Source organism: Hipposideros armiger, unplaced genomic scaffold, assembly GCF_001890085.2.
Source record: "Hipposideros armiger isolate ML-2016 unplaced genomic scaffold, ASM189008v1 scaffold_50, whole genome shotgun sequence".
NCBI lineage: Eukaryota > Metazoa > Chordata > Mammalia > Chiroptera > Hipposideridae > Hipposideros > Hipposideros armiger.
Genome location: NW_017731400.1, coordinates 3,777,503 through 3,787,975, shown reverse-complemented (window position 1 = coordinate 3,787,975; position 10,473 = coordinate 3,777,503). Strand labels below are relative to the sequence as shown.

The following is a 10,473-nucleotide window of genomic DNA, read 5'->3' as shown; positions in this document are numbered from 1 at the left end:
TGCCAACTTGGGCCAGTGAAGCAACGTCCTCCACAACTAGACTGAAGAACAAAAGGACAGCAACTTGTCTGTTCCCCTTCCCCAAATTCCCCAGCGCTGTTCCCATCCCCCCCAATTCCCCAATAAAAATCTTAAAAAAAAAAAATCAAAAGAAAGAAAAGGTGAATTCGCATTTCACTGACCTCGCAAACCTCATCCTGCTCAAGCAAATATAAAGGAAATACTTAAATATTTGACCAGTACTGATATGTTTCTCTCTGTGTGTTTGTGTTTTGTTTATAAATCCAGTGGAGAAAGCAGTGGCCAATCAGCCCAGTCAGGGTGCTGTACCCAGCACTTCGCCATCTCCTGCCGTGAAATCTCATCAAAACATTATGTGCTGTCTGGCCCCTTCATTGTGCTTTTTCGAACTTGATACTGTATATCAAGGATTTATTCTTGTTACTGAACTGTGAGCTTCATCATATAGCTGGAGCTCATCTTTTGTTTGAGGGAGTTGTATTCTTTGTATTTCATTGTATTCTTCATTCCACAAATACTTAACCAGTGCATATTTTATGACAGGTACATTATGACCAAAGAAGTCGTAAAAATAATTTAACTTGGTAATCCAGAAAAAAATTATAATAACTTAGATTAGTAGTGTCAACAGTATCTGACATTGACATCTTTCCAGAATTATTCAATGGAAACAGATGGCTGCTGTGTTTCCTATCAAGGCAGTTACAGTTGGAGAAATGTGTCCATCAGTGCAAAGAAGAGAGGAAAAAATTCGGCCCCTGCACAAGGGAGAGCAAATGATTCACCCATCTGCACATGGAGGCTTGGCCCTTTCTCTTTCTGTGTGTCTGTCTCTCTCTTTCTCTCTCCCTTTTCTTGGTGGGAAGTCAATGATACCAGCAGAAAAAGCCCATTTTTCTTGCCTAGGATTTGGTGTGTTCTCTGGAACCCACTGAAGAAACTGAAGTTTTCTTTCCATAATGCTCTTAAGTGTTGGTAGCTACCGTCTCTGTGAAAACTCATTAAAAATGACTTATTTTCCTTTGGAAGTGGAGGTCGCTCGCTGGAGCTAACAGTGTGAAACATCAGGACTAAGGATCATAAACCTCCTGTTTTTAACTGGTTCTATTCTGTCAGGAGTAATTTCAGTGGACATCTTAAATGGGGAAAAGGACAGATGGTCATGGAGAGGGGAAGCGGTCAGAGGCAGGGGGTGGGAAGACCCTGCAGTCCAGTGTGGACAGACAGGGAGGGACCTGCAGGGGTGAGGGAATCCTCGGGAAATCCTTGTTTTTCTTTGTTTTATTGTTGTAAAATATATGACATAAAATTTACCATTTTTAGGTATATAATTCAGTGACATTAAGTACATTTATAATGTTGTGCAACCATCACCACTATCAGTTTCCAGAATTTTGTCACCATCCATCCCTATCAGAAACTCTGTCCCCATTAAACAGTAACGTACCATGCCCCTCCCCCACATTCCCTGGTAACCACTATTCTACTTATTGTATATATGAATTTGATGGCTTTAGGTGCCTCATATAAGGGGAATAGTAGAATATTTGCTCTTTTGTGTCTGTCTGATTTCACTTAGCATAATCTTAGATTCATCCATGTCGCAGCATGTATCAAAATTTCATTCCTGTATATGGCTGAGTAATATCCCTGTGTACATATACTCCGGTTGTTTGTCCATTCATCTGTTGTTGATGGACTCTTGGGTTGTTTCCACCTTTGGGCTGTTGTGAATAATGCTGCTCTGAACGTTGATATGGAAGTATTGTTTGAGTTCCTGCTTCTATTTCCTTTGGGTATATACTCAGAAGTGGATTACTGGATCACAGAGTATGTTTAACTTTTTGAGGAACTGCCCGACTGTTTTCCACAGCGACTGCACCATTTTACATTCCCACCAGCTGTGCACAAGGCAGAAACCCTTGTTTTGAGCCCTCTGAATGTCACCTAACTCTAATTGACCCACCAAAGCCTCATTTACCACTGGGTCTCCCGTCAGTGACTGCTTTTGCTGCTTGGTGAGTTGGCTTTGGTTGGGAAAGGAGTGTTTTTTGTTTAGTTGTTACCTGGTTGGCTGTGCCAGCCTGTGTATGAGGCGAGGCACATGAAGGCCTCCTGTGGCCGTGGGGGTGTCTTGTGCTGTGCCAGTTTGCGTTCCTCCCTGTAAAGGGAGCAGCGTGGGGAAGTGTGCTCTCCCTGTATCCTCCAGAAACAGCCTGCCTTTGAGTCTTTTAGTTCTCCTGGTAACCCTCTTTCTTAATAGCTGCAGGTTCATCTAAATGAAAAATTTATCTTGTGTTGTTTGCCCAAAGAAAGGGCTCCTCACATGTCAAGTATTGTTTTACCAATTATCTCGGTAACTTCTGTACTTTTTATTTGTTAAAGCAAAGTTTAGAATTTTTTGGGTTTCTGTAACATTTAACTATTTGATACCTTTTTATCATGTAGTAACAATAAATTAAGCAAAGTTTAGAATTATTTGAAATGCTCTCGCACCTTCAGTTGTGTGAGCGTGTGTATGTGTGCACGCCCTGGACATGCGTCTTTTCATTGACCAATGTAGACGAAGCCTTCAGTGAACATTTAGGTTTCTCAGATAATCACTTTTATAGAACTCTCAAATCCATTTTTTTAAATTTAAACTTGGAAACATTTGTGTGAAGTTAGTGGTTCGTGAGCACCATTATCTTTTTTTGGCAGATAAGGAAACAAACATGTCTGTCAATGAGGAAAGCTGGACCTGCCCACAAACTCCTCTTGAGGTGTAGGGTGAGGGAGGGGGAGGCATAAGTGGGGACAAAAATGTCTGCTTTCATTTATGTGACTCGCTCCATAAATGTGTCCATCACAGGTCCTCATTCTTTTCGTCTTCATGGAGTTATTGTGTTAGATAATGTGCATAACTGTCCTGCATCCCAACACATAATTTTCCCGTATCTTCACTCTTTATAAAATATATACTTTCTTAATCCGAAATTCCCAGCGTGGGGTTATAAATAACATTTTCTGAAAACTGTAGTGCTCCAGATACTGTCTCAGCTTGTGTGAATTCTGATAGCTTTATTGTCTATGGAAATTATTTGACAGTTAATTATTTGTTTACCTATATTGCATGTCCATCAAATTAAAAGTTATTCTATCTTACTTATTTTACTTTAATTTCCAGTCAAGTATTTTATTGTTGGTTAGCTTTTTAAATGATAGAATGCTCTTCCCAGCTAGATTGTAAGCTTTTCAGAGACAAAAGTTATATATTAGTGTCCCCATGGTATCTTGTACATTGTAGGTATACACCACAACTTATGATTTCATACATCGGTTTTAGGCAGGGAGATTTTTAATATTTGCTACTTATGATTCATAACAAATTCAGTCTTTGTGACATAAACTTTATTCAAATCCTTAAGATGTTCGTTTGTCAATTGAACAACCTAGTGGACACCTTGGGCAGATTAAAGGTTTGTCGATTTCTTAGCTCATTCCTTCACAAAGCACTTAGTATCTAGTATGATCCCTAGTGGGCCCTCAAAAAATATTAGTTTCGACCTCAAATCAGGTTGTGGGTCTGTTTCGCTTTATTCCACCGTGCGAGTTCCTTCCTATAGCTGTGTCTGGGAGAAAACGCAGGAAAGCAGTGTGAGTGCTTGTCCTTGGCGTTCTTGTTTACATCCTCGCCCAAAAGCAAGATCCTTGGAAATGAAATGTTCTGTCTAAAAACAAACAAAAAAAAAAGAACAGAGAAAACAGATTTTCTTAACCATTCGATTCAAGACATTATTATTAAGTCTTGACAAATGTTGCAAGTCAGTCCAAAGGCCTTGGGAAGTCCCCCTGAGTCATGAATGGGTGTGGGAGAACTGGGATGTGGACCTCTGGCCTAAGGATCTCTGGGCTTTTGCTCCAACGCTAAGTTCCCCCAGGGCAGGAATCCCACTGAGCACCCAGGCCCAGCTTAGCTCTTGTTACGTGGGAGATGCTCAGTCCTTGCTTTTGAACTGAGCTGCCTTGGCTCTGCCACTCCCGGTTTCAAGTTCCTCCCCACTCAGGGTGGGGAGTTGGGAGCATGTCATGGTGAATTATTCCTTTCTATAAGAATGAGTATATTTTCTAAATATTCTAAGACATACATTTTTTTTCCCCACATATGCATCTTACCTTTGATCTTCCTCTACATTCGTTTATAAAAACAAGGGCACATCGTTGGGATTACATCTTGGAATCAGCAGCTTCTTTGAGCTGAGGAATTTGTGCCCTCATCATTCTTGGAGGCACATTGGGTTTTTAGACCGACTTGCTTTCAAGTCTCCACTTGGCCACTTCCTAACTGACATTGTTTCCTCATCTGTGATGTCCAAGTTGAGGGAAGATGAAATGATATTGTTTAGCACGGCAATTCCACTTTCCGCAGAGACTCGGTGCATATGAAGTATAATTATCTTGCCAGGAGGTTAGGGACTTACACTTGAAGGCATTTGGGTGCCCACTGGACACACACAGGTGCTATGCAACGCCATGGGCAGCACTGAAGGCTGGAAGCGTTGCTGACCCCTGATGTAACATATCTGTTTCTGGACTAGGATCTGAAAAGTGAAATTTGTAATCCACCCTCTCTATTATTTTTGACAGGATAGACAGCTCATACATTTATAGGGAACCTAGAAAGTTAAAAGTTAAAAAATAAATCTTAAAAAAGCGGTTTCATACAATGTCACTGTTGTACTGCATCTTTATAAAGAAATACAGCCACCTTGACTCGGAAGACAGTAGTTTTTCAAATTGACTTTTTTGGGTAATATCAGACTGTAGTCTAATAAGCTAAGTTAACGTATAAGCTTGCATCTTCCTGTCAGGGAAAATAGATAGGCCCTCAGAGCATAGAGGAGCGAGGAACCTCCATGTTATCCTGTTTAATGTCATTTTGAAGGGAACTAGGAACCACGAATGCCTGATGTTCTGCAGCTTTTGGACAGACATGGGGGAAGGGCATGACTCTCGTGAGGTTTCTTACCCAGGGGACAAATGAGGTAAGCAGTACTGCATTATTAGTTTGTGTGTGTGTGTGTGTGTGTGTGTGTGAGAGAGAGAGAGAGAGAGAGAGAGAGAGAGAGAGAGACAACATTTTGCTTCATATTCAACAACCACCCTCAGCACCTATAATCATGACCCCAAGCCACTGCTTTCTCTGGTTGAGCCTCTAAACCAGAGCGGGTCTTGGAGGCGGTTCACCCCCGCCCCAGACTGAGACCCACACCATCTTTGGCAATTCTTTTTTTGTGAATGTCAGTGATTTGCACTGATCCAGCAGCCTCTAAGGATAAGGGACCAGATAAAATAGAGAATTTATTTTGATACTAGGTCATCTTGTGCACAGACTGCTAAATAATCAGAAGTCACAAATCTAAAGCATTAGGCCGTGAAGTCATTTTGTCCACAAGTTGGGTTACAATACGTTCGTTCATTGTGAGCACTCGCCAACAGAAGAACCCACAGTCATTGCCATAATTTATTCTTGCCAGGAAATTGGGTTTTCAGGTGACAGTAAGCTATGGGAATTAAGCAACCTGGGGTTCCAGGCTCTGTTCATGAGTGCTGGAAAAGACCTTTGTGAGACCTCACTTTGTGAGACACCACTACATTTTGGAGATGAACAGATGGGGATCTAGAGAAGGGAAGTGACAGTTCCAGGGTCCTACGGTGAGTCCATTTCAAGGACTAGAAAACTGGTGATTCCTGGTACTCTGTCCCTGGGTCTTTCTACTCCACGTCCTGGTGACATGAAGGATAGGATTTTACTCAAGTTTCACTCCTGAGGGTTGATATGAAAGGTTTTTTCACTTGTCTGATTCATTCTCTTTTTCCATCTAGATTACAGGTGATACCTTTTAGAAACAGCACGGGATGCTGAAAAGCTAGTTTGCATAGCAGGCTTTTTTTGGTTTGGTTGTCATGAGTGCTCTCCCTGCATAGTAGCTTAGAAACATCTCCAGAGAAATGATAATGAGCTCTCCAAGGAGCACTGTGCAGACTGGCGTGTTCTTGTGCTTACTGGTAAATACCCTCCTGTAAATTCCTGGCATAGAGAGTCCATACGGGAGGGATCGGCCGACTTGTTTTCTTTCATTGATACATGACGATCATAGAAATGTAATTCGGGTACCTTGGCATGTACCCAGAGTAAGTTAAATGTATCTGTGGTTATTTTTTTAATTCTATAACATTTTTATGAAGTTTATATTAAATTTTTATAATTTTTTTAGTAACAGCCATCTGAACATAGGGGATGATTTTAAAATATGATCTGTTAGAGAACTTGTAAGAATTGGCATCTCTTCAGGTAGCCGTGGCGATACCAAACCCCTTGGTTACTATGACTTATTTGTATACTGCATGTGGGGTTCTTTGTACCATACCTAAAGTGTCTCCTCGTTTTGAGTTAGATATAATACAGGTTTGAGAGGTAGGGGAAAAGTAGATTGTATTTCTTGTCTGATCTGGGGAATTTTATGTCCCTGAAGTCTGTAATTAGGTGCATATGTTAATTGTTTATTAAAACAAGGGTGGGAGAGATTGCCACAGAGTGAAAAAACCTATGGCAGACATCTGAGCTTCTCTTAAAAGCCTGGGCTGCAAAGAAATGTAAATTCATTTGGCTTAATTGGAAGAGAGTATTTATAGAAATTGAATGATCCAGTAAAACTAAAAGCCTGGCTTCTTTCGTCTTCAGAGACCTGCTGTAGTAAACGTTCTGAAAAGCCCTTGCCTGCAGAGTGGACTTTGCCATCTAATATCTGGTTTGGAGGTCAGTAACTTTGGCTGAGCCCTATCGCTTGACTCATATTTACTAAGTACTATTTTTCTTTTTTAATTTGGCTTTGAATTGTGTTGCAAACATCTACAGGAAAAAAATGTTCGGATATACCAAAGTTTTCTCATTTTTCACATAGTTCTGCAATTTGATTTTAATAACTATTCCCAAGGAAGTGTTAAAAAAAAAGTATACTTGAAAATCTTGCTCTTAGGCCAGTTCCTGTCCACCCCGCCCTCCTGTGCTTTTTACCGGTTGCCATTTCCATTAGTGTCTTGTAAATTCTTCCACTGTTCATGAAAATTCAAAAATTAAATTTATTTTTTTTCTTTGTTCTTTCTTAGAAAAGATGACACCTATATGTTATTCTGTACCTTGTTTTTACATTTAATGATATACTTTAATAAGCTTATATCAGAACATATAGAACTGCCTTATATTTTTTCGAGCTGTATAATATTCCATTGTATGAATGTGTCATAGTTATTGTGAATAGGCTCTTAGATTCTTTGCCCCTTTTTTTTGGCTCTTAGAGACTCAGTCTTCTGCTATTATGACACAGTTGCATGTGCATCACTTCATACCTGTGCAGGCGTATCTGCAGGGTATTTCCTACAGGGAGGATTAGCATTTCAACCAGAGTATATGTGCATATGTATTTGTGAGAGCGCCTGTTGACTTCATTAGGGCTTGTTTCATTCTGCGCTCCTACCAACAACTTAGGAGAGCTTCAACCTTAAGCGGGTTATTACACTTTGGGATGTTTGCCAATCTGATATGCAAAATATAATATCTCGATATGGTTTAAATTTGCACACCATTTTTAAAAAGTGTGAAGTTGGACATCTTCTCATACGTTTAAAGGCCACTTGTTTTTTTGTTTGTTTGTATTTTTGGCAAACTATGTTCCTGTAGTTTACTTGCTTTTCCATTGCGTTGTTGGTCTTTTTCTTATTGATTGGTAGGGCCCTTTAGTAATAGATTAATTAGCCCTAAGTCCATAATATGATCTCCAAGTATTTTTCTTAGGTTAGCATTTTCTTTAGTCTTTGAAGTTTTTTGTTTGCCTCACACAGAAGTTAATTTTCACATCGCATGTTTTTTCCATTCTTCCTCTTAGGGCTTCCAGATTTTGAGTCAAAGAAAGCATTTTCCACTATACCCCTTCCACGCACACATGCAGAAAGTAACCTCCCCCCCTTTTTTTTTTTGTTGAAGAATTTGTTTTTTTACATTTAAATATTTGCTCCATTTGACGTTTATCCTACTCTCCTGTAAAGTACAGAGTCAATTCAACTTTATTTTTTTCCAGATGTTACTCAATTCATTAAAAAGCCCACCTTTACCCCCATTTAAATGCCACATTATAAAATAAACATTTCATAAATGAAAAATAGCCACTATTTCCTCATGAGACAAGAAACCATGGGTCAGAGATTTTGGGAGGGGGCAGTGTTTTTAGGTCCTTCTCTTTTAACTTCAGGAAGCTCTTCTGCTTTCTCCTCTAAGGGTAATGTTTACTCGTGAGTGAATGAATGAAGTTAACTGAATCCATCTGTTCCTCTCTAGAGTAATGATAAAATTTTGCCTCGTGACATAAAATCTCAAGATTTCTCTTAAGACAGTGTCTCGTTTCACTCAGAATAATTTGTCTCTATCACAAAGCCTCAAGCAGGTTAGAAACCTTTGTAGTTACTCAAGGAGCATGCCTGTGGCGAGCCCTGAGAGCTGTGGTTCTCACAGTTTGGTCCCCACACCAGCAGCCGTAGCATCACCTGGGAACTTGCCAGAATTTCCCATCCTGGGCCCGTAGAATCAGAGACCCAGCGTGGTGGGGGCCTCAACAACCTGCATTTAACTGGCCCCCCAGGTAAATTCTGAGCATGCTCAAGTTTGAGACTCATGACTTTACAAGTTATACTTAATCTCTTAATGGAAATGGGAAACTTGGAGTGCTTCCCTCCAGGACTAGGTGGATAGAGGTGGTCCTTATCTTCTTGACGTGGAACAATGTAAAGACTAGCCGGAAATGGCAATGTCTGTTCTTTCACGGTGGTGTTCTTAGAGTAGAAAACTTCTCTGGGTTATTCCAGGAGTTGCAAAGATACCTCACTAGTGCTGTGGACTAGTACATCTTACATCCAAAATTCTGCCGATTGGGTCAGTGCTTCCCTTTGTCATATAATAAAAAACCAGCAAAACTGGTTTCTGTAATATGCTAGGAAGTTTTATAGCATGGAAAACTTGTCTTACACTACAAAAGCATCATTGTTTCTTCTTGCCCCTTGCCCCTCTGCCTTTAAAAATAATTTGATATCAGAACAGAATCATATTTACCTCTGGTGACTTGTTAGCCACACTGTAATTGTGCTTATGTTTGGCAGGTGAAGGCAGGCTTCCCGTAAACACTGGTATCTTCTGAGCCTACTTGGCATCCAGGATTCAGCTTAGAGCAGTGGTTCCAAAACTTTGCTGGACCTTAGAATCACCCGGGTACCTTTTTAAAATCATGCCACGCAGACCACACTCCTGTAATGTAATCAGTTACCTCACGAGTGGGGCCCAGGCATCAGAATTTTTTAAATTTCCCACTCGATTTCAGTGTGTTTCCAAGTTTGAGAGCCAGGACTTGTGCATTTGTGTTAAAGTGATTTGGGTTTGAACAAAAAAGACTAACAGGGACCAAATACCACATGCAGGAATGTGGTTTTGAAAATGCCAAATACAATCAGAATAAGAAATAGGTATTTTAAATAGCAACTTGCCTGAAACTTAAATTCACCTCCTTTTTGCCTGACTTGCTCACCTTTTGAAGAACCCATGTTGTAGCATGTGTTTCTGCACCCTCTGAATTTCATTGTCACAGTCTGCTGATTTTGTTGGCTACAGGGCAAGAGACAAGGTGCCAGAGGGTCAGTATTAATTAGACTTTCCCATTGGCTCTGCTTTGATGCATTTAGGAGATTGATTCAAACTCTCTTTGGAAACTTGGACCTCCAGAAGCTTCTGCCCTCTTTGAGGGCTCCTGGGAAAGCTATGGTCCTTTTTACACCTTTCCCCACTTTGGTCCATCACATACTGCTTGATCCACAGCAGCATTTGACGATCCCTCCTAGAAGTCCGTGGTTTTATTAGTTGAGCCTGTTGTACAATTTTCCCTGTAGCAAGTCCTAGTTGGCTAAAGGGGAGATGAGGATTGAGTACAAAACTTTTTAAAGGTCCTGCTTTCCCTGAAGACAGGGCCCTGCTCACAATAAAGTGGACATTCTTTCACATTGGCCCTGGGGGTAGGGTGTCCCAAATGATTTGACAAGGGTGCCCTTTTGTCATAAACAGTGTTGTAATGGGGTGAAGACAGAAAGAAATTATCTCATCCCTTTTACAACTCCAGGCAACTCTAGAACCAAACCCTTAAGAATCCAGCTCATGACCCGATCCCGTGGCCGAGGCTGGGCCGCTCCTCAAGTGTAACAGTTGAAGAAGTTGGGGAGAGAGCTGGGTGTTCGGCTCCAAACTAAATCACAAGTAAAGAGACTTTTGGTATTCTTACATTTTTGCTTAGGGTTCCATAATGGTGTTTGAGGGGTGTTTCCCTTGTGCTCATAACCGTAATCTAGTAAAATTTCTGGTGAACTTTGTGTTTGCCA

The 10,473-nt window shown here is 40.6% G+C and overlaps 1 protein-coding gene across 2 annotated transcripts in view; it reads left to right on the top strand.

Moving 5' to 3' along the window:
• Nucleotides 1–10,473, top strand: part of E2F3 (E2F transcription factor 3) — a 77,208-nt gene that overhangs the window by 35,214 nt on the left and 31,521 nt on the right. Inside the window, exon 1 of one of the 2 annotated variants that reach the window (XM_019640476.1) lies at nt 4,974–5,045. The exons of the other annotated variant lie outside the window; for it this stretch is intronic. Coding sequence (XP_019496021.1) covers nt 5,007–5,045 — 39 coding nt within the window. The 5' untranslated portion in view covers nt 4,974–5,006. Of the gene's footprint in view, nt 1–4,973; nt 5,046–10,473 lie in introns of those variants that run through there. 2 annotated transcript variants of the gene reach the window in all.